General features: G+C 53.9%; 2 protein-coding genes across 4 annotated transcripts; both read right to left on the minus strand.

The window, feature by feature from the left end:
* Positions 1 to 1667: 1667 nt before the first annotated feature.
* SERPINF2 (serpin family F member 2) lies at positions 1668 to 10006 on the minus strand. Of its 2 annotated transcripts, XM_071447756.1 has the most exons (8): positions 7993 to 10006; positions 7257 to 7313; positions 5966 to 6371; positions 5540 to 5683; positions 5182 to 5385; positions 4186 to 4328; positions 3420 to 3624; positions 1668 to 2722 (listed from the first exon to the last, which is right to left on the minus strand). In XM_071447756.1, exons 1-8 carry the CDS (start codon positions 8044 to 8046, stop codon positions 2397 to 2399), a joined length of 1539 nt encoding a protein of 512 aa, XP_071303857.1. In that variant the 5' UTR covers positions 8047 to 10006; the 3' UTR covers positions 1668 to 2396. The 2 variants fall into 2 exon arrangements, with proteins under 2 accessions (XP_071303857.1, XP_071303858.1); XM_071447757.1 differs by lacking the exon at positions 5182 to 5385.
* Positions 10007 to 10127: 121 nt separating this feature from the next.
* On the minus strand, positions 10128 to 22960 carry WDR81 (WD repeat domain 81). Of its 2 annotated transcripts, none has more exons than XM_071447735.1 (11): positions 22772 to 22960; positions 18463 to 22008; positions 18134 to 18241; positions 17264 to 17454; positions 15312 to 15502; positions 14932 to 15097; positions 14638 to 14803; positions 13637 to 14335; positions 13337 to 13482; positions 12990 to 13169; positions 10128 to 11812 (listed from the first exon to the last, which is right to left on the minus strand). In XM_071447735.1, the coding sequence occupies exons 1-11, from the start codon at positions 22815 to 22817 to the stop codon at positions 11486 to 11488; spliced, it is 5766 nt and encodes a 1921-aa protein (XP_071303836.1). In that variant the 5' UTR covers positions 22818 to 22960; the 3' UTR covers positions 10128 to 11485. The 2 variants fall into 2 exon arrangements, with proteins under 2 accessions (XP_071303836.1, XP_071303835.1); XM_071447734.1 differs by having other exon boundaries at positions 18463 to 22011.
* Positions 22961 to 23376: the final 416 nt, after the last annotated feature.

The following is a 23376-nucleotide window of genomic DNA, read 5'->3' on the forward strand; positions in this document are numbered from 1 at the left end:
CAGCAAGACAGAAAATAGGAAATAAGAACCAAGCTGTTCAGGAAACTGAGAACAAGGGGAAAAACTTTATAAAAGCGGGAGCTGGAGGGCAGAGGCGTGAAAAGGAAAACTTGAGCTTCAAATTTTGCAGCGGTTGCAGTGCAACAGGGTGGCATTCAGGGAGGTTACAGTAGCCAAAGAAGACTTACCTAAGGCATGGAATGGTATTTCTGAATGCTAGGAATGAATCTGTATAAATAAATAAGCTAAAATGTTCCCTGTGGGCTAGAGCTGTGCCCTCTAGTAAGAAAGGCTGAATTCTTGTGGGTTTACTTGTTAAAATTGCAGGGCTCTGTAATTACAGCCTCTTTCTGAAGGGTTTGTGTCATGACATTGGTTAGAGGGATAGGCATTATCTTCGGCCATTCTTCCCCTTTTAGACTGGAAGAAATGCATAATTGGAGGCTGGAGCCAGGACTTTTTTATTCCCCAAAGTTGCCTGCATCCCCATAATTCATGGTTAGTGAGTCAGTCCTGCTCTTATGCCAGCAGATGGTGCAGACTATTCAGGGACGGAGGCTCCCAGAAGCATTCTGCTCCTTCCTTTGAGGGAAGGCAGCCTTCCCAAGAGAGGAAAACACTGCCAGAAGGATGGCCCTTGGGCTCTCTAACTGCTGCTCTGCAAGAACACGGCACCATCCTTTCCACCCAGCAGCTGAGGGGGTTTGGGAGCAGAAATTACTATGGACAGGAGTCGTTTTGTACAGAAGTACTCACGAGTTAGGCCCGTCATTTTTAAGAGGTAGAATGGCTTGGTTGGGTGGAGAAACCCCAAAATTCCTTGATTGAATAATAAAATTGTTTAGTTTGGAAGGAACCTTAAAGATCATCTTGTTTCAGCCCCCCTGCCATGGGCAGGGACACCTTCCATTATCCCAGGTTGCTCCAAGCTGTCTTTGGACGTTTCCAGGGATGGGGCAGCTTCTCTGGACAATCTGTGCCAGGGCCTCATGGGCATTTTTAGGGCACTGGAACAAGGACCCATCTCAGACCAAAGGGGAGCTGTAACTGGACATTGTCTTTTGCCAAAACAAAAGCAGTGACATTCAGCTGCAGGTGTCAAAATCTTTCCTCCTTTCCCTGGAAGCTGTGCCAGCCATCCACAGCATGGATAGTGTGGAGCCAGGAGTAGCCCAGTGAAGAACAAATCACAGGTAACAGATGCCAGATCAGCACCTTTGACCCTCTGAGCAGATCCCAGCATTTGTCAGGTTTTACCCAAGAGAAAGGTTAAGGGCTGTTACATCCTTGCTTATCCCTGCACTGCTGCCCACAGGCCAAACACCCTCCTGACCCTGGGCCACTGAGCTCATGCCCTAATTCAGGAAATTCTGCCATCTCACAAAGCCAGCTCTGACACAGAGAGCATCCATCCCCTGCACATTTGCCAGGGGAGATGCCCAAAACTTGTTGGACTTGGCCCTTGGAGAGTCTTTACAGATTTGCCATTTCACCTCACAGCCCCTGTTGTTCCCTGTAACAAGGTGTAGCAAAAACCAGATCCTTTGCCACAGCCCCTCCTTTCTTTTCTTCTGTCATGCCCAGATTTTTTTCCTCCCAATCTTTACAATTATTAAATTTCTGTGCCTTTTCTCTGTTGGGTCTTTCAATGCAACACCTTCAGCAAATACATTCTGCTTTATTCTTTATTATTCTGCCAACATAAAAATTACTAAAAAACACTTTATAAAACATGCCTTGAAAAATCTAGCATTACCCAGCCTCTAGAAGAAGGTCTGGAGAGGGAAAATTACCCAGCCTCTAGAAGAAGGGCTGGAGAGAAGGATCCAAAGGGAGGGGTTTCCTACAGCAGAGCCTCCTACATCAGATCCAAATAGCCAAGGAGTGGGAAAAGGGAATCTTTGAAAAGAACCCATGCCTGGAAGAGGTTGTGACTCATCCTAGAGAAGACAACTGGTTTCTGGTCCAGTTGCTCTGGAGGTCGTTGTCTAGGTGGGCACAGATGGTTTGCAGAGGAACACGGAGGGATTCGTGTTCCCAGAACTGCGGAAGGAAGAGCCACACTCAGACAGCTCTGGCTGATGTCCAAGCTGCCAGATGCTAATGATGATTCCAGGCTACAGGGGACTCTAATAAGATCTTAATGAAGACTCTAATAAGAGTCTGGGGACAAGAAAGTCTCCCTTCCATGACTGAGAGCCCTGGAAGGGAAATCCAGGCAGAACAAGCTTTTCAGGTTCAACAGAGGGGAGTCTCAGCCTGGAGAAACTCAAAAATCCCAGGACTGGTCTCTAGGGATCTGGAAAGGAAAGCAGCAAGGAATTGCCCCCTGTGGCCTCTCCCAGATGGTCCAGAGGGTCAGGCAGGAGTCCCAGAACACTCAGCTGTGCCCTCTGTTATTTGGGCACGCGGTTCTTGTTGGCATCCGTGGCTTCACCCGAATCCTGTGGCTCTCGGATCTGGGGAGCAGCATCTGGGTTGGGGTTCTGGACACTGCCAATAAAAAGTGGGATCCCTGTTTCATCCTCAAAGACGATGAAGACAAAGGGCCTGTCGAGGCTGAAGGCAGAGACTGAGCGTGACAGCACGACACTGGTGGCAGCAGAGGCTTCCACCCCATCTTCTTTGAGCTCCAGGGTGGCCTGGTGCTGGACACTGGACACAAAGAGAGGCTCCTCTGTGATCTTCTGGAGATTTGGGCTCATGAACAGCTCCTGGAGGCCTGCAGACAAATGAGACCAAGTTGGTGCTGTGAGTTCTGAGTTTTCTCAAAGCTGTCTGAAGAAAGCAATTCCCTGATCTGTTGCTCCATGTGCAACCATGGAGGACTGGAGAACTGACAATCAAGAGAAACAAAATTCCACCTGTTTAAGAATAGTAGTGTAAGAACTTGAAGTCATCCTTAAAAAGCAGCATCAAGTCTGAAGACTCTTTCTAGCTAGACTGGAAACACTTCTATAAAGATTCTTTTTTCTATAGAGATTATTTTTTGAGCAATTCTTTGCAAAACAAAGTGAACTCTTAAATTATTCTCATCTGCAAAGGCAGCACCTGGTGTTTTATTTCAGCTCCAGGTTTTGTGATCTGCATTGTCTGTGATGGCAATTTCCATGCCCTGGACACTGAATGAAATGACAAAGAGACTGAGATTGATGCACGGGGGAAGTTGGTCTTGGCTACAATGGGAAGAACTCGTAAAGACTGTGAGAAGCTGTGAATTCTCTGTAGTATCATCTTGTTGGAGCAAAACATTTGGTGCCAGGCAAGCAAGGAGTAAGGAGGAGGAGAGGAAGAAGAGCTGGGAGAGTTTGGAGTTCTGGAGCAAGCTGTGAGGCACAGCTTTAGAAACAAGGGTGGCAGCTTTTGGTGTCAGTGAACAGATTGATCTTGTTCTGTGCAAAGCCTGCCAGGGGCCTTACCCATTTGGCTGAGAACCTGGTTGAGTTCCAGCTTGTAGTCCAACTTTATTTTGGGGATCTTCACCGTGGTGGGCACCTCTCTGGGGAAAAGCCTGCACAGTTGTTTGTAAGGGAAGTTCTCCAGCATGTGAGAGGTGTCCCGGGCGCTGTGGTTTGGTACGATGACCACAAAACTGACGTTGCTCTTAAAGGGAAATTTGGCCACCTGGAAATAAAACCAACCAGAGAAGGATTCAGGGAAAAGGAAGGGAAGTCCACAAGGTGATGCTTTTAATTTAAGTCTTTTTCTAATTGGTCTACAGGGCCACTCTTGCTCCGGGATGAAAACAGCCTGGTGAGAAGGAGGGATCTGATTTCTCCAGAGGAGAATTTGTTGGAATAACAGCTTTAGGTTTTAGTATTAGCCACTGGCTGGTAAAGGTTGAGCACAAGCCACAAGCTTGCCCCACTCTGAATTCTGAAAAACTCCAACAGCACATTGTCTGAGGGAATTCCTTTCCATATTTCCTCATTTATCTTTAACTCAGGGCTTTAAAATTCTATTAATTCCCAGTTAGTCTGAATATGTCTTTGTGGTTTTTCCTAGAGATTAAAAGTGAAGTTTCAACATTCTTGCTGGAAGCAAGGACAAAGAATGATTATTAAATTTGTGTGTGCTATGCCTGTTAAAAAAAATTGGTTTTTTGGAGGGAATGCTTGCAGTTAGTAATATCACAGCAAGAGGAAATTCCAGTGAAAAATTCCTGTACTCCTGAGAGATTCCTACCTGAATATCCTGGGACTCCAGAGTAAACCAGCTCAGGGGGTACTGGTGGGCTTTCATCATCTCAACTGGGACCACAAACTCATTGTCAAGGTGGAACACATCTGGCCCAGTGAAGCTTGCATTAAATTTATTCTTCCAAAACCCTGTAAAAATAAAAGTTTTGAAAGTGATGAAGTTAAATTTGAGTAGAAAACCAGAAATTGCTGAGCTGACACTCCTCCTATCTTGAGTTCTCTAACAAGGCCAGTAGTGACCAGGGAAATGAAAATACAGCAAAGAGAAGTCAGTACCAAGGCTGGAAGAGTCCTAACAGCAGGAAACTCTTATCATCCAGAGAGAAACTATGGAATAACAAAAAGAACACGGATTAATCCTCATGCCTCAGCGTGGGAGACTACTGAAGGCTATGAAGATAAAAGAAACTATGTTTGTGCTTTGAAAAATGGGGAGTATTGCTTCTGTGCTGCAGAGGGGGAAACACTGCTCCAAGACCAAGGTAAAACGTTTGTAGATTTACACTGGAAGTATTTGGGCTGTGCACAGCCCTCAGGGAATTAAAAAAGGAAGATGTGGCCGACCACTGTGCTGCAGTCAGAGAGGAATCCACAGAAGCTGCCTCTGAGCTCTGTGGTGGGTGTGCAGAGCTGCAAACGACCTGGTTCATCATTTGGGTTAGAAAAGGCCTTTAAGATCACTGAGTAGATGAGCAGGGATGTGCCACTGCCTGGGATCCTGAACCAGGAGGCAAAGATACTGCAGGTCCCACCTGCTGTGTCCTGGCTCTGCTGTCAAGTAACATTTTTAGCACATGTGAAGCAGTTGGGAATTATTACTGTAAAGAAATCTAAGCAAGAGGAACAGCAGATGCACAAGAACAAGCAGATTGCCTAGCAGGAAGCGAGGAGAGGAGAGGCTGTTCAGCTACAGGGCTTGCAGAAAACTGGAATTCTAACTATTTCCTCTTGGAAAAAAATGAGGAAGGCCTGTGGAGCTCACCGTGGAAATAGATGGCGTTGAGCAGGAGCATCACTGTGTTCTGAGGGAGCTGCTGGAGGAAGGAGGGAATTTTTCCATGAGTTACATCCTTTACCCAGCTGTTTATGGCCATGAGGTCATCCTGATTGATCCCAGAAAGGGTCTTGGGCTTTGCTCCATAGAATTTCTCTGAATCCTCCAGGAACTTCTGTTTGACCTCAAACCCTGGCAAAGGGGAGGAATGATGGAAAAGGTTTGCTCAGCGTGATATGACACCCCCCAAGAGCAGGAAATGGGGGAAATTGATGTCTCCAGGGTGCTTCCATCACTCTCTGTGACTGGGAGGTTTGTCCTGCACCAGTCCAGCCCCCTCCCTCACCTTTCTGCAGGTACAGACGTGACCCCAGGCTGAGGGTGGACTCCGTGAGCCTCCTGCGAAGGGCGCCCAGCGTCTGGTGGAGGCAGGGCACTGACTCCAGGTGCATCACCTCCAGCAAATGCTTCTCTGTCTGATTTGCTGCTCCTAAAAATCGAATTCCTGTTAGGTCTCATGCCTCCAGAGTGGAAAACAGGGATGTTACTCTGGCTGCCTCTTGTTAGAAACACGCTGTGCCTCACAAAAGAGGCTGGAGAAATCTGAGAGTCGGAGCCTCAGAGGGCAGCTTCAATTGTAATCATGCCTAATTAAAGCTGCAGGAGCAAGGATAAGTGGAAGGGACTGTATTTCATTTGCATCTGGTTGCTCATGGCTCAGGGAGAGGGAATGGGAAGGGCAGGGAATGGTGGCTTTGCCACTGAGAATTACCCAGTGCCAGGTGGGACAAGGCGAGGGCGATGCTCAGGGGGGACAGGATCACGTTGGTTCTGTTGGACTCCAGCTCCACCTCTCTCAGGAGATCAATGCTGAATCTCATCAAGCCATCTGCCAGCTTCTGGCTCTTCTTCCAAGTCATCTCACAGCTTTTATCTCCAGCCTCTTCAGCAGAGGCATTTTCCTCGGGTGATTTCTTCCCACGACAGCCCCCAGCCCCAGCCACGGCTTCATCTGAGTTCCACTCATCCCTCGTGTCTGGCAGGGTGCTGGGGAATTCTGACATGGGTCCATCACTCTCCTGGAAGCTGTCATAACTAAATTCTACCATCTTTCCCTCTGGCAGGGCTGGGATGGCTCCCAGCAAATCCGACTGTGCAATTCCAGCGCTTTTCACGTCCTGGGGAGAAACAAGGAGAGCACTGGGAGAGCAAGAGCACAGTGACACCCTCATGGGCTTTTAGTGCTCACCTAAATGGGCTGAGAAAACTGGACTGCTCAGCTCTGGTGGTGGTTTTGCTTCAGTTTCCCTTTAACCCTGAGGATAATGATTTGGAAAAGTGGTCTTGGATCCTGTGAAAATGGACCCAGTGAGGGTCTGGCAGTGGTTCCTCCTCTACTTGCTCTCAGGAAAGCTCGAGGGCAAGACCCACCACCAGCTCAGCACATGTCCTGTGCCTTCAGCATTTACAGATCCATCATCCTCAGCCTTGATTTCATCTCTTCCCCTCACACATTTCAGCAGTGCCCACCTGCCTCACACTGGTCACCCCTTCTGCTGCTGTCACAGCCCTGATCCAGTTTGGCTCAATTCCTCCTCCAGGCATCTGTGTTTTCTTGACCTGTGTGTTCTATTCCATCCTTGTTCTCTCTAAATTCCCTCATTTTCCACTCTTCTAAGCTTTAGCCTTTAGCACTGCCACTACTGTCCTCACATTTGCATGATCTGAAACATCCCAGGCTCAATGGGTTGGATCAGCTACTGGTCTTTCTCCCTGTCATCCTCACAGCTGGTGGTTTCCCTCACCTTTCCTTATCAATCAGAAATTAAATCATCCACCTGCCAGCCCCTGTACACACCATACTGATGTTAACTCCGTGCTCTGCTCAGTTATTTAAGGTGAGCTTCCAACACAGCATTGGCAGCAGCTGGGAGTTAAGCCTGCAGAAAGATGGACCTTTCTCATGGCACTGGCACTGCCTGGGCTCATCCCTTCTCAGGAAAAAAACTGCAAATCCCACAGCAAAACTTCAGCCCCCCTGGGTGGAACCTGTCAGTGCTTACCCTCAGCTTCCCATCCTTGTCCAGGAAGAGACGCTGCTGCTCGATGCCATGGGCCAGCTGTGGGGGAAAAAAATCAACACAAAACCAAAATCAGGTCCCTCTGAATTCCCAGAGTGTGTCTTCCCTGCTCCCACTGCAGTCCTGGCTGCAGCAGTCCCCACATGGGCAGGATTTTGGGATGCAGACCCAGGGATGGTGGGATCTGGCATGGGGAGGTGGAAGTGAGGAGCAGCTGGAGACACTGCAAACACTGGATTTGTTTAGAAAGGGATCAGGCCAGTCTGGCACAAAATAATGGATCCTTTTGAGAGTGAGCAGTGGGGTTTTGCAATCTCAGTTCTGACAGGAATCCAGATTTAAAAGTGGTGGGGGGGGGGGAGGAAAAACCTGCTTTTCAAAAAGTTCCTGTTAACTCCTGAAGGTCACGGTCACCAAATACAGCTGAGGTCAAGTTCCAAAAGAAAAATTTCTACAGAAATATGAACAATATTGAAAATATTATATCTAATATTATAAATATTGAAAAAAGAATATATAATATTATAAATATTGAACGAAAGTAAGAACATCCAGAACTATTTGAGCTGGGTAAAAGATTAGAAACCTTGCTGGTGAACCCCCCAGCAGTATCCTCCACCAATCTGCCTTCCAGGGCTTTTCTGGGTGGTATTTGCCCCATGGTCTGGCTCAGGGAGCCAGCACAGTTCCCTTGCTCTTTGCTGGAGTAGGAACTTACCCTTGGGAGGCTGTGCAGAGCAGCCAGGCAGAGCAGCCCCCAGAGGAACCCCATTTTCCTGGAACACAAGGACCAGCCGAGAGAGGAGTTATTTATTTCCAGCTGCAAGCTCAGCTTATTCAGCTCTACAGGGAGAAAATTATCAACCTGGCCAAACAGGTTGGCACAGGAGCTCGTGGAAAGCAATGGGGAGATGAACAAAGCTGCAAAGAAACAACGCAGGGCTCCTGGTGCCAAGGCAGGGAAATCAGAGAGGAGCAGGGGCCCGCAGTGGAGCTGCAGCCACAGCCAGGCTGGGCTTGGATCCTGCCTGTCTGACCCTGCTGCCCTGGTTTCTCTGGACTGCAAATGGTATTTCCCTAATCAGCACTGCACACACTGTGCCTCTGGAAGGAGACAAGAGCCTTTCTGCTCCTTTCCCATGGAAACCACGGGGATACAGGCACAGCATCCTCAGCGGTGCCCCAGGCTCTTGGGAGAAGGGCCACTGACCTGCAGGTGCTCAGCAAGTGCTGTCTGGGAGGGAGTTTGCAGGCATGAAGTGCAATACCAGAGCAGTTTCCCAGCATTATGTCCTGCAAGGGGGAGTCCTCCCCTTCCCAGCACTCATCTTCTCCCTTTGCTGGCAAACCCCTCCTCTCCCTGCTCCATTTCCAGACTGGGACAGGGCTCCCAGGGTCACAGCAGAACCCCACCCATCCCCTGGCCAACGCTTCACCCAGCCACTTTTCCCTTTCTGACAGAAATAAAATACCTTCTCCTTCTCATAAAACCCCCACGCCAAAGCCCTGTCCCCTGCATGGTGCCCACATTTAATTCCTGGGGCTGCTTCCCACTCTCCAAGCAGTCCTTACTTCACCCAGAACTGCTGGGCTGAGATCCCACTGGCAGAAGAGAACTTGGGGCCATTTCACTCTTCTCCTTCCTTCACCCCAAATCCTGCAGTCCCAAATACTCCAAACAAAAACCCCAAATAAAAATACCCCAAATAAAAAAACCCCAAATACCCCTTTTTCCTCCCTGGTGGTGCCCATCCTTTAGCCCAATTCACCCCTCTCTCCCAGAGGAGCCTTGCAGGAGCCCTCATTTCTGTCAAACCCTTTGATTTCTCCCTTACCTGAGGTTGTTGATGTCCACGTTGGAGCTGGCAGCTGCTTTAGCCTGTCCAGCAGCTCTGCATGGGGCACACACACAGAGCTCTAGTCCAGCCCCCCCTCCCAGCAGTGACCTTCAGCACCACCCCCTGTTTGAGAATTTGGCAGGCAAATATTGACCCACAGCATCCGGGTAAACATTTCTCTGGGGGAGAAGAGTGAATCTCTGGTGCATTTGGAGATGGGGACACACTTTTGGGCTGCTCTACCTTCAAGAGAACCTTAAAGATCCAAAACTCCCAGCAGCAGAATTTGCAAATGGCTCCACTTTGCATGCACTCCCCATGCTAGGAATATTCTCTTTTATTCATAAACTTCAGTGAAAATGCAGGGCTTGGTGTTTATTGCCACAGGGCTGTCTGGTTTGGGGATTTTCTTTGCTGAAACCCCCAGCTCTTCCCTCCTGGAGTCCCAGTTGCTGCTGGTTTAACAGAGGTGCCCGGGGTGCTGTGGCTGCACACAGAGGCTCTGAGGGCCAGGCTGGGCTGAGCCAAGAGCAGCTGCTCCCTGCCCTGGGGCACAGCACGCTCCAGAGCTCTCCCAGGGCATGCACACACTGCTGGGGCACACAGGAACAGCCTTGGGCATGGGCAGAGCTGCCCTGGGTGCATTTGTGCTGCATGCACAAGTGGGGCTGATCCTTCCTGCCTCTGCCCGTGCCCTCAGGGGGAGAGGAGGCACTGAGGGCCGGCAGGGAGCACCAGCAGCATCTTCCACCCATCCATTCCTTGCTAGAACTCTTGGTTCCCAAGCTCACCCAGACAGTGGGTGACAGATCTGAGCTCTGCACACGCGGGAGCTGCTTCCCCTTGGAAAGCAAATCCTGTGCAGCAGAGTCCTGTCCTGCACCCTGGGCTCCCCCAGAGCACAAGAGGAGCCTGAAGGAGCAGGTGGCACCTGGGCTGAGCAGCAGGAGAGCTGCAGGCAGCACACCCAGCCCCTGCAGCACAGAGCTTACACACACACATACACACAGGGCTCTGCAGTTCTTTCAAAGAGTATATTTAGAAGTAAATATTTACATCTATTGCAAATGCTTAATAGGCAACACGGGACTGAGAGCTCCCCTTGGGTAGGGAAGGACAGCACTGGCCAACCACTCCAACCACACCTCCCCAGCTCCCTGCAGAGGTGGCAGCTGGATGGAAGCCCTTTCCCCTCCAGGACAACCCTCAGCAGGCTCCTCCTCTGCCCAAGAGCTTCCCACTCCCCTGATACTGGCTCTGGCTAGGCTGAAGGATGGATGGGAAAAGGGTGACATGGAAGGGAGGAAACTGCTCCTACAGGTGGGGCAAAGAGCACCCTCTGTGCCTTTGGGGTGGGAACAGACAGTGCTGTCCCAAAGGAAAGGTCAAACAGAGACCAGGCTGGGTTCTTGCCTCCTACCTCTCACCCTACAAGGGCAGGAGGGCACAAAACTGAGCACCTTTTGCTGTCCTGTCTTCCCCAGGAGCCTGACCAGCACAGAGGAGAGGACTAGGATTTACTGAGGATCAATGCCAGTGCACAGCACACATGGCATTCCTCACCCCTTACATCACCACGGGATGCTGGGGCAGGAACCAACAACAGCCCTACCCCACTGCTCCAGAAGCCAAAATCTCCATGGAAGCATCTAGTTACCTAGTTCTGGCCTCCTGAGAGAGTCACATTCCCACCCCAACGTGCCCCTCTGCAGCAGCCCACTCTGACAGGCAGATGGGGTTTGTGCCTTGGCTGCCTTCCATCCCAGCCCTTGCCCTGCAGCAGAAGGGCCCTGCTGAGCCTCTCCTCCTCCCATGCAGGCTCCAACCCAGCTGGCAGAACCTGGGGTTCACAGAGCACCTCCTCTGTGCTTTGAGCACCAGCCACAGGAGGAGGAGATGCAGCTCCAAAGGCAGCAGTTCCCAAACCCAGCTTCTGCCATCCCAGTGGGGCCGTTCAGGGGTTCAGGAGAGGAAGGGGAGGGGAAGTGCAGGTGGCAGTAGCTAAACTGTTGTGTTTTGTCAAGGGGCACCTCTTACCCCTTAATAGAAGGGGGGAGGGTAGCTGTGGTCCCTATTGCTGTGGAGGGCAGCTCACAGTCCCCTGGGGATCAGGCACACACGGTAAGGAAAGCTCCAGGCCTCTCTGCAGGGGTGACAGTGACCTACAACGCCCAACATCTCTCCCAGCAGCAGCAGAGGTTTCTCAGTTTCTCAGTTATGGCTTTTTTTCTTTTTCTTTTTCAAGATACAGAAAGAGCTCAGAGACCTAACAAGCACACCCTCCCTCTGCATCCTCTGCTCAGAAACATCTGACTGTGCCTCCTCCCAAAGCCACGCTGCTGGCTCCCAGCTCCAGGGACAGCCACGGGGTCACTACGCCAGGAGCCGGATGACGCCGTTGTCCGAGCCCAGCAGGAGGTGGCACTTTGTGGGCAGCACTGCCAGGCTGGTCAGTGTACCCCGAAAGTTCTCTGAGCTCAGCTTGGTGGTGCTGCTGGGCAGGGCTGAGGACTCCAGCATGGAGTAGACCCCGATCTTGTTGGCCACGGTGCCAGTGACCACCTCGTTACCGTAAAGGTCGAAGGCGTGGATGGGCTCGGAGGCAGATTTGTAGTGGTGCAAAGGTTTCTGCTCCAGCTCCTTCCACACAGTCAGGGAATGATCTGAGGAGGAGCTGATCAGCACGTTGCCCTCTGCAGCCTGCAGGAGAGGAAAGGCCAGTGAACAGACATTTCTGTAGAAACTCACAATCTGGTGCTGCACGTGAGAGCAGCAGGTGATCCAATGGTCACAGTGCAATCCCTCAGGACAGGCAGAGTCATTTCCAAGCAGCTGATGGTACTGAGCATGTTAGCAAGGCCTTGGGTGGGCACTGCAAGGTAAAGGATGCTCTGGTAACTGGCAATCTCCTCCAAGAAATGGGCTGGGTCTCTTCTCAACAACACCCTGACACCCAACACAACTCATTCATCATCTCTTACTACTGCAGTGGGTAGTACCAGGGATTACCACGCAGTCTCCCTCTCCACTAAATCACCTGCCAAACTATTTTCCTTCTCAGGAGAAGGAATTGGAAGGCTCTCTCACAGTTGAAAATACTGCTGAGGGTAAAAGAAGCCTGGAGCTGCTTATTAGCAGAGCTAGTGAGAGGGTAAACAAGCCACACTGCTGAACTTTGTTTAACCCACATTTGGGTCGAGGACACTGGAGAGCCAGCACTGCTCCCTGGGGTGGGTAAATATGGACAAGAGTTACTCATTAGAGTGACACTCTCCCAGGGAAGCCCAGAGCCCCGTGGAGAAAACAACACATTTCCTCCTTCACAGGAGCCATGGCTCCTCCCTGCCCCTGCTGCAGACCTGCCTGTTTGCAGTGCCCACACTGGGGAAAAACTTGGTTTGACATTGAATGTGTCACTTCATAGGACAGCTTCCCCCATACCCCATTTCTGATCAGACCCTAACCAGGAAAAGACTTTGTAACCTGGTTTTGATACACAGTCCCTTGCCTTTATCTCTAACTTTTTTTCCTCCTCTGACTTTATAAAGTACAGCTCACTTGTGTTCTCCTTTTTGAAGCAGGTGTGATTCATTTCACCACTCTGTGTATATGGCAACTGAGAGATGCAATTATGATGTGACTTATTCAGGTTGTGAATATGGCATTGAAAGCCAGGAGGGCTGAACTCTGGCAGCATGAGCTGGACCAAGAACAGCTGCCAGCAGCACTAACCATGGGGCAAGAGAGCTTGGGCAGCCCCTCAGGGACACTGCAAGGGGTGGTGCAAGGATGGAGCACACAACCCTGAAGGAAGGATGCTCCACACAGCCTTGGAACATCACTGAGGCCCCACCCTGACCCCAGCTGAGCCTCTCACCTTGATCTGCAGGATGTCTCCCTCGTGGGCAGGCCAGCCCCGCATGATGAGCCCTGTCCTGGTGTCCAGCAGCACGATGAAGCCCGAGGAGAAGCCGGCCATGACGCTGCGGCCGCCGGGGCTCACGGCCAGGCAGCGGATGAGCCCCGCGCTCACGCCGCTGGCCAGGCGGAACTCGTGCTGCAACACACACGGCCCAGCAGGCTCAGGGGAGCTGGCTTTCAAGGGACAAGCTGGTTTCCATGCAGCCATCACAGCTGGCTTTGGGATCTGGGCTTTGGGCCAGCTGTGATCCCATCATGAAGCGCAGGGATGGAGGAAGGTGACTCACGGCGCCACGTCCCTACCTGTAGTCCTGGTTTCCTGTGGTCGATGAACCTCAGCACAGAGTCTGCACTGGCCACAGAGATGCTGTGATAGGGAGGTGGCATGGTGGTCACAGCTGTGATGGGGACTTTGCTGTCTAACTCATCAAAGGTCCGCAGAAGTTTGCCTGTGAAAAGATGACAGATATTACAGCAGGACAAGTCACACAGCAAATCTCCAGCTCTGCGCTGGTTTTTAACAGGAGCCACCCAAACTCAGCACAGCCCTGCCTGTAAGGGCTGGACCAGTTCACTCCAGCTCCTCATCCTTTCCCTCCTTACCCGTGAACTGGTCCCAGATGTGCACAGTGCCATCACAGCTCACCACGTGCTGCGGTGCCTCCAGCTGGCTCACGTAGAACACCGACTTCTTGTGCTCGGCGTAGGTGAAGCGTGGGGGCACCTCGCTGGTGCCATCCCCGTAGTTGTACAGCGGCCAAAGCCTCACTGTCTTGTCCTTGCTGCCACTCAGGAAGAAATCCTCGCTGCCCAGCGGTGCCACGCACTTGATGGCCCCGGAATGCCCTGAGAAACTCTGCAGCTTGATCTGGTGGAAGTGGAAGCGGGGGTCGTGCTGGCTCACCCCGATCTCGTACTGCCAGTAGGCCAGCCAGTTCCCACAAAGCATGTGGGTGCTGCGGGGCAGGTCCTGCTTCAGGGCACTCTCCTCGCTGGAGGAGCTGGGAGTGAATCCATCAGTGCCAGCACTGAGGTGCAGCAAGCCGAGACCCTCCCGCTGCGTGTCCACGGGCACCTGGATGCGGTTCCCCACCAGGACACTGCCAAAAGTGCCAGAGTGAGTGTCCTCCTGGGGGCTGGAGAAGGGCTCAGCCCCTCGAGGGTCCTGCTCTGAGCCCACCACACTTGGTGTTTGCTCCAGGCCAACAGCCTGCAGGTTCTGGGGGTTCACATTCTCCAGGTGGAGGCTGGCCAGCTTCTCAACCAGAGAGTGGTTGGGCACAACCGTGCGGATAACGTCACCTGAGGAGACAGGGACAGCGTGGCTGCAAGGCAAGCAATGCCCCCATCATCATCATCATCCCCCTCCATACACTGGGATGTGGACACAGCATCCCCCAAGTCAGCTACATCTGCCCCCAGCCAAGGCAGCCTGAAGTCCAGAGGGTTCCCAACCCAAGAATCAGCCCAAGCCATGCTGCAGAAGGTGCGGGTTTCCCCCAGCAGCCCTGTGAGCTGTGATTGCCCTGGAGTTCAGACCCAGCACGCATGCCCAGAGCACAGAGCTCCCTCACAGATCCCTGGAGCTGGTGGCCAAGGCATACCCAGCAAGCAGGAGAAGGGGATGTAGGTGATGTAGGCCATTTCAGGGTTGAACACCTTCTGTAACTCCACCAGCACGGATGGATCCAGGGCCAGTAGCTTCCCATCTGAAAGAGGCACCTCCATCACTGGCACCTCACAGCTGCTCAATGACTCTGCTGTCAGCCCCTGGACAAGAAAAACAAGGTCAGATAAACCCCAAGATGAGATGCTCTTACCACACAAACACAGCCAGGTATGCCCATCACATTCCCACATCTGGGGAAGTGCAGGAGGGCTTGTCCCACACCACTGACCTGGTCCTGCAGCTCCTGCAGCAGCGAGAATGCCCCAAAGAAGTTCCTCACTGTGTCACTCAGGTGCTGCTGCACCATCTCCTGCCCAATCCTTAGGCAGATCAAGGCAATGAGGCTGATTGTCTTCACACACAGGACAACACGGGCCTGGGCTCCACTGGGGAAACTGCAGAGGACACCCATGACCAGCCTGCCCTCCACATATCCCTTTGTTCCATCCTCTGCCTCATGCTTCCTGCCTTTTCTGTGTTACCAGAATGCTTCCAGCAGTGCAAGGAGATGCACACCAGAGCAGAAACACCCCCCAGCCCTGGCAGCATTGATGCCCCCACAGAACCATTCCCAAATCCCTGATTTTGTGCCAATCCTGCAGCGCTCACCCGACAGCTGGCGAAGTGAGGAAGCCCAGCACTGGGAGCAGCACCTCCTGGCTGATCTTGGGCAGGATGTCCATCAGTGTGGTGTCAGAGAGACACACCACAATCTTCTGTGTCAGCGTCACAGCAGCCAGGAGCCCGGCCTCCTTCCGACTGTTCAGCCGGACGCCGCCGGAGCCGCCGCCGGGTGCAACCTGTGACAGGGACTCCTTCAGTGCCAGGGCCACCACCTCCCCAGCAGGACACAGCAAAGGTGACCCCAGGGCCACCTGAGCTCAGCCTGGAACCCAGCACAACACTGCTGGGCACAGCTCCTGGAGGAGGAACCTGAGCATTGAGTCTCAACAGCAAAAATGTGTCCAAAGGGATGAGTCCAAAAACTGACAGGCACCCATCAGCATAAGAGATGAGCCTGCAGAAAATGGGGAATGACTCCCCTAAGCTCACAGATTTCCTCTGCAGAGTACAACATCCCCACAAAGAGGAAGCTCAGTAGCAAGATCAGCAACTCCACACTGGCCCAAACCACCCTGGACACCCCAGAACATCATTTACCAGCACAGAGAGAGGGGGAAACCTTTACATTTTAAAAGCAAAAATCAGTGTATTCATCCCACAGTCTGCAAGGGAACAATCCCTGCATGAAATATCCAAACACAAATTATGGGCAAACCCCGCTGCTGACTTCTAGAAATCCAGCTGCTAATAATTTCATGAGGCAGAACTGCACATCCTTTTTCTGCTGACAATGTGCTGCTGCTGTTATGGCAGTGCCAAAGAGTTAATAACATCAGCAGCAACACAAAAATATTTCTTTCTAGATTGTCCTATTTCCTAACTCCTAGACAAATCAAACACCCAAGAAAAGAGAGCCAGTAACAAAACCCACAGACAATTCCCAGCTCCTGCTATATTTCTTGTACACCTGCCATCTTCCAGCTCATCACAGAGGCTCTTCCTCTCACAAAATAGCCACCCTGCCAAATCCTGCAAGAAGGATTGACTTTATCCTATTTGTGACCTGCCAGTTCCATGGCTCCAGTATCAGGTTGCCAAATGCTGTTTCACAGGGGTATTTAATCCCCTCTGTGCCCCCAAGCAATGAGCTTAGGAAAGCAAAGCAGAACAGCTGGAGCTATGATTGCAACTGGGTGGAGAATGATTTTTGCTGAAAAATGGGATTTTTTCCCCTGAAAAATCTCCCCTTCAACACTGGAAAAACTGACAATGCCTTTTTGTTTTCTTTAGATGAACAGCTGTGGCCTCTTTTCCTCTATGTTTAAATTATCAGAAAGCTACTGAAGTTTTCCATTTAAACGAGAATCCATAACCAAAGTGTTTACAACCACTAAAGAGGGAACAATATGAAAAATAAGCCTGTTTAAAACATTCAAACCTTATTTCTTTTTAATGAAAAATTAAGTTTTTCAACCAGCTGCATTATACATTTCCTTCTTGCTATGAACTTCAAGCTGAAAAGTTGGTGAGCCTTGCCAGTGCTTTTTATTCAGTTGAAAACCTGTTGGTCTCCCCCCAGTTCAGCCCTATCTACCCACACAGACCTCTGTGAACACTCACTCCAGCAATCTCACAGCAGCACAAGCTGCTCCTCCTGCCTGTTATCACAATCCCACCCTTGTGCCAGCTCTGTCTGGGCACAGAAAAGCAGAATAAATGCTTTTTCTCTGCTTTCACAAGGTCTGACAGTGAAAGAAGGGTATGAACACAGCTGTGTGCTTTGCTGGGAGCAGTCTGTAGCTTATGGCAGGAGGTGAAAGTGCCTCTCTTGCCCTTCTCAGCCAACACAACCAGAGCTGCTCAGCCCATTCTGGCCCAGCCAAGCTCAGTTTATACACAAGAAGCTCCTGGTGAGGCTGGACTATTTTTTTACATCTTCCCTTTGTGCCTGGACACAGCTCTTGCCCCAACAGAGAGGAGAAAAAGGCAATACTGACCAGGTAGCTGATGTAGGGCAGGTACTGGTAGGTGAGGACAGGCTCTCCATACAAATATGCCACGTGCACGAGGCAGGCCAGCACTGGCTTGGACACCTGATCTCCCAGCACAGGCCGCTTCTGGTAGATATTTCCTGTGCTCAGGGGACTGTTCTCATCACTGCTCGGTACAAACTGCTGCCTGGTGGGGCCTGCCCAGAGAAAAACACATCGTGAGCTGAAGCAGCAGCCACACCCAAGCACACAGACTGGGGGCACAGCCCACCCCGTGTCACCATCATATTTTCTGGAAAAAAAAATCCCTTCGCCGGGATTTCTTCTCCTGGGAAGCTGAGAAGCCTCAGAGAAAAATGTAAATCATAATTATCTGATTCTCCTCTCCTGTGTTTTGCTGCTTTGGAATGTGGTTTGGACATTGTTTATCCAACAGGTGCATGTTTGATTGGTTCCATGTGAATTGTGTTGACCTAATGACCAATCACCATCCAGCTGTATCAAGGCTATGAGGAGTCACAGGTTTTTATTATTCATTCTTGTTAAGCCTTCTGATGTATCCTTCCTCTATTTCTTTAGTATGGTTTCCTTCTGATGTATCCTTCCTCTATTTCTTTAGTATGGTTTCCTTCTGATGTACCCTTCCTCTATTTCTTTAGTATGGTTACCTTCTGATGTATCCTTCCTCTATTTCTTCAGTATAATTTCCTTCTGATGTATCCTTTCTCTATTTCTTTACTATAGTTCTAGTATAGCATTCTATAATATAATATCATAAAATAATAAAACAGCCTTCTGAGAACATGGAGTCAGATTCTCATCTCTTCCCTCGTCCTGGGGACCCTCACAAAGCCCTGGGCCCTGGGGAGGCATTACCAACGTAGCAGGAGGTGAGCAGGCGCAGCAGGTTCCTGGCGATGAAGCGGGACGTGACGGTCGGGCCCAGCTTGGCCGAGAGCCACCTCACCATCTTACAGGCTGTGTCTGCAAAACAACAGCAGCCCCAAGGACACAGCACAGATTAGCTATCTCACAGGCTAGCAGTCCCTGCTGCCCCAACTCTGACTCTCAGAGCCACCCACATGCCGTCCTGGCCTCACCCTGGTTTCATCACGGTCCCCAAGCTGGGGCTACAAACACCCCCAAATCTGGATCTGCTTCTCCCCAGGCTCTGCCCAACAGCCAGGACACTGGCAGGGTCTTACCCAGCAGTATGGTCTGCTCTTTGTCATCAGAGTGATCTGGCAGCTCCTCTCCCTCCCCATCCTCTGGCTCGCTGCTGTCATCAGCCAGGGTGACATCCACAGAGGCCCCAGCAGCGTCCACAACCACCGTCAGCTCCGCATCGACCACCGCCTCCTCCTGCTCCTCTTCCTCGTGCTCCTCCTCCTCCTCCTCTGACTCCTCGCTCTGCTTCAGGTCCTGACTGCTGTCCATGGACTTCAAGCTGCTCTTGTCCTTCTGGGAGTCCCCATCTGCAGGTCTGTCCTCGCCCAGGGACACCTCGCTGGCGCTGCTCTTGTCACTCATCCGGCCGAGGCTGAGCGATTCCTGCTCCTGGGGCTGCAGGGATTCCCCAACATAGAGGCCACTCTGGAAGTCCTCACCCTCAGGCAGGTAGGCCTGGTCATGGAAGCTGACCCCAGAGGTGTAATCCAGGAGATCAAGTGCAGCAGAGCTGTGCTCCACATCCATCTTGATCTCCTCCCCAAACACACACGACACCGGGCTCTCCCCTCCGCTCTCATCGTCCTCGGCGGTGCCCAGGAAGGATTTGCTCTCCTCCCGTGAGCTCTCGATGCCCACGAGGATCTGCAGGATGTGGGGCAGCAGGTTCAGGAGGAAGGGCTGCAGCCCCAGGCGCACGATCAGCTGGGCCACAAAGCAGTCTGTGTACAGGTAGAACCTGCCGTGGCGGGAGCAGGGCGTCTCGTAGGCTCCGATCAGGGGTTTCAGCAGGTACTTGTTGGCATTCTTGGGCCCCAGGGATTTAGCTATGGGCTCAAAGAGGTACCACGCAGCGTAGACAGCGGTGTTTTCCTCGGACATCAGAGATAATATGAAAGGCAGAAGAATCTCCAGGCCCTCAGGAGTGATTTCAGCAAGGATCCCCTCCAGCTGCTGCCACAGCTGGAAAACGAGCTCCCGTCCTTGCCCTTCATCCTCGATCTTCTTTGCCTGATAGGTGAAAATGAACTTGTGCAGAGCTGGGAAGTACGTGGGGAAGGGGACAATGGAGCTGAAGGGGCTGAGGAGCTGCGTGGGACAGGGTGGGGGGAGGCCCTGGGAGATGGGTTTGTACTCAAACAGCTGCACTGTGCCCTTGCCCAGCCTGCTCTTCAGCAGCTTCTCCACGGGCACGCTCAGCTGCAGCAGGACGTGCAGCACGTGCTGCAGTGGGGCTGGGATCTCCTTGGGATGGTAACGGCAGAGGTTCCTCACCATCAGGAACCGCTCCAACAGCGACGCGTCGGGCTTGGAAGGACGAAGCCTCGGTGCAAATATAATCTCAGCTACCAGGATGCCCAGAGCTTGCATGTCCCTCTGGAAGAGGTCTGAGAGACCCAAGGGCTGCTCTTCGCACTGCTGCTCCATCAGCTGCATCTCGCTGCTTAAGCCTTTAACCAAGAAATTGTCCAGTTTCTCCAGTTCCTCCAGGGCCTGGAGCGGGTTGAAGCCTTCAGGAAGAGTGATCTTCATGTCCAGCTGATCCCCAGCCCCTGCCTTGCTCCGACGGAGCGGTCGGACCCCTGAGGATTTGCCATCGGTGACATAAGCAGGGAGGGTGGAGGGCTGTGCTGGAGGCACAGTGGCACAGGGCTGGTCAGGGGCTCTCCCAGGAGCAGAAATGGAATCCAGGGCTTCCGTGCCTTGCTCCAAATCATCCTCACCAGCCATGGGTTTCTCCCCAGACCAGGTGGTTTCACTGGGAGTAGCCTCCAGGACCAGCCCGTTGACTGCATCTGTCACCTGGCCTTGGATGTCCTCCAAAACCACGGTCTCACGGATGTTCTGCAGCAGAGGCCTGGCAATGGCTGGAGCTTCAGCAGGAGTGTAGGCAGGTCCCACCATGCGCCTGGGATGGGGCTGGTCAAAGAGCTGCACCACCCCGTAGGTCGTCAGGTGCGTGTGGTTGTCGACCAAGTGGAGGCAGACGTTCTTCTCCTTGACCGCATCCTTCCCCAGCAGCTTGTAGCCAAAGGTGAGGTCAATCCAGTGGTGCAGGTCCTGGGAGACCTCCCGGCTCTCCAGCAGCATGCGGTGAACTTGGATGAACTCCTCGTAGGAGCTGCACCACGAGGGCACGTCCAGGTCGGGCATGTCGGGGTGGATGGAGCGGAAGATGGAGGGGTCTGTGTAGAACTCTGGGATGCACTCGTCAGGTGTCCAGCTCTGCATGCGCTCCATGCTGGCTGGGTACTCGTTGGGCTCCCACTGGGACCTGACGTGGCAGCACAGCACTGCCTTGGGTGTCCTGCGGGCCGTGTACACGTAGTAGGTGATGTCTGAGAGGACGTCTGAGATGTGGTGGGGGACGTGGAGCTGCTCCCCACTCGAGCCCCCCGCGACAAACGCCTGCTTGGTCATCTCGTAGGTGAAGTCCAGCTGCTTGTCCCCCTTGTTGAGGCGGAACTTGGATTTCCTTAGGTCCCTGAACTTGCCGTTTTTGGTAGTGAAGTCCACCACCCACGGGAGAACAGGGTGGTAATTGGGGTCTCCCATTCTCCTCCCAGCCAGGCTGTTCAGACGCATTAGGTAGTCAAAGTTGCTGACCTGCCCGTGCACCCACTGCAACACCAGGTCTCGGAGGTCCTTCTGGCAGGCACTACATGTCACCTCCTGCCTTTGCACGCACCTTTGCTTGCTCTGTTGTTCCAGACCACCCTCCAGATTCTCCTCCTCCCCTGGTCCCTCGTACCCTCTGAAGTTCACACGCAGCCGGCTGCACAGCTTCTCATCCACAGCAACATCCCGAAGGGAGAAATCTCCACAAGCCAGCCCCGCCTGGTGACAAGCCCTCATGGCCTGCAGCACGTGGAAGAGGAGGAAGAGGATCTTGGCGTGGCTGTTGGTGAGCTTGGCCGGGCTGAAGGTGACGATGTCGTGCAGGCAGTACTGCACATAGGGGTAGATGACATACAGCATGTCAGCCGACTCCAGCAGCACCTCAGCCTGCAGCACGTTGGGACACGAGGACGCCCCTTTGGCCACGCTCTCCTTGGCAGGGGACGTGCCAGGCACGTTCCTGCCCAGCTGGAGGACGGGGCAGCCGTAGGCTCTGTGCAGGGCAGCCCTGAGCGCGTCCAGCGCCGGCACCGTGGGCGGCGCATCGGGGCGCCGGTAGGGCCGGGCGTACAGCCCGTGAGCCCGGCCCCACAGGTTGTGGTAATTCTGGGTGGCCACGCTCTGCATGAAGCCGTGCAGGGTGTCCACGTTGCCGCCACGCTGCTCAGGGGGCTGTGCCACCCGCAGCGGGTACCCCAGGCGGGCCTTGCGCAGCCCGTGGATCTCCACCCGTGTCCAGCCCGCCGGGAGTTTCTGCACCGAGGGCTGCAGGAACGTCCTGAGCTCCACCTCGCTCAGCCCCTCGGGCCGTGGGCAGGCCGGGGGCAGCACCCGGCGCTCCTTGAGGCTCTGCAGCCATTTGGCCGGCACCAAGGCGGTGACGTGCGTCCTCTCGGGGGCCAGCTGCCGGCGGTCGATGTTCAGGTCCTTCTCCACGCTCTGCAGGAAGCTTTCCATGCTGGATTCTGCTGGGAGAAAGGTGGCCCAGGCAGGCTGTGAGAGAGCAGAGCACAGAACCGCCCTGCCCGCCCCAGCAAGCAGCAAGTATCACTTCCCCATCGGCACTCGGGTTAAAAAAAAAAGGGGTTGAGGAGCTCGGTGGCTGTGCCTGTGTGCGGGGGTGGAGATGGGCTCAGCTCTGGATGTGAGGGACAAGGTGGGACCTCAGCAGGTGGGGCTCCCACAGCCCCTGGCAGGGGACATGATGGGGACACGATGGAGACTGGTACATCCAGGCGCTGGGGGAAGGGACATTACAGGACCTCTCCAAGCTGGGGGGACATACAATGGAACATCCACAGCCAGGGAGTGGGACGGGATGGCACCTGTTCAGCTTGAGGGACACAACGGGACATTCACAGCCCCAGGGACTGAAAAGGACCATGATGGGACATGGAGAGGGACATCTGCAGCCCCAGAGCTGGCAGTGGGGACACAACGGCACCTCCGTAGCTGGAGGGGGACACGAGGGCATCTCCAGCATAACCCCTGTACTGGGGACACAACGGGCCCGGAGAGAGCCACGGGAGGCACCCAGACGATGCTCCCAGCACCGAGCACGGACCCAGCACCGAGCACGGCCACGGCCGGTCCGGCGGCCCCGGCCCCTCGGGGCCCTCGCTACCGGCGGGGGAACCGCAGAGCCGGGCTGAGCCCCGCGGGCCGCTCCGGGGAGCCCTCATCCCCCGCGCCGTGGGGTCCCTCACCGCCCCGGCGGCCCCGCGTTACCTGGCGGCGGCGGCTCAGCCGCGGCGGCGGGGGCGGCCCCGGCCATGTTGGTCAGGTGACGGCGGTCACATGCGGCTGCCGCGCCGCCATGTGCGCGGGGGGGGGCCGGGCCGCGCTGTCCCCGCGGGGCCGGGCCCGGGCTCCCTCACGCGGCCGCGGGCCGGGGGGGCCGGAGCGGGCGCGCGCGGCCGGGGCGCGGGGCCGGGCATGGGCGGCAGCGGCGGGGCGTGACGTCACAGCGACGTCAGAGGCGCCCTGGGCTGTCAGCTGGAGCCGGGCGAGCCGCGCTGACGAGGCAGCCGGTCTTAAAGGGGTCCTCACCCGCCGCGGGCGGACCCCACCGGCGGCAGGTGAGTGCCCGGGGCAGCCGGTGTGGGGCAGCGGGGCCGGTCCAGCCCCGCCGCCGCCCCGGGACCTTGCCGCTCTCTGCCCCGTGAGGCACCGCACGCTGCGGGAGCTGCCCAGCCCCAGTGCCCGTGAGCCAGGCTCTCCCACCGCTGCCAGGGCGCTGCCAGGTCTCCGGTACTGCCGGATGCAGCGGTACCCACGGGGCACACGGTCACGACAGTCACGGGCCGGCGCGGCCCCTTTAAGGGCGCCGGGGG

The sequence above is a fragment of the Agelaius tricolor genome, unplaced genomic scaffold, assembly GCF_023055355.1.
Source record: "Agelaius tricolor isolate 1412-34295 unplaced genomic scaffold, bAgeTri1.0.p SCAF_25, whole genome shotgun sequence".
Taxonomy (NCBI): Eukaryota; Metazoa; Chordata; class Aves; order Passeriformes; family Icteridae; genus Agelaius; species Agelaius tricolor.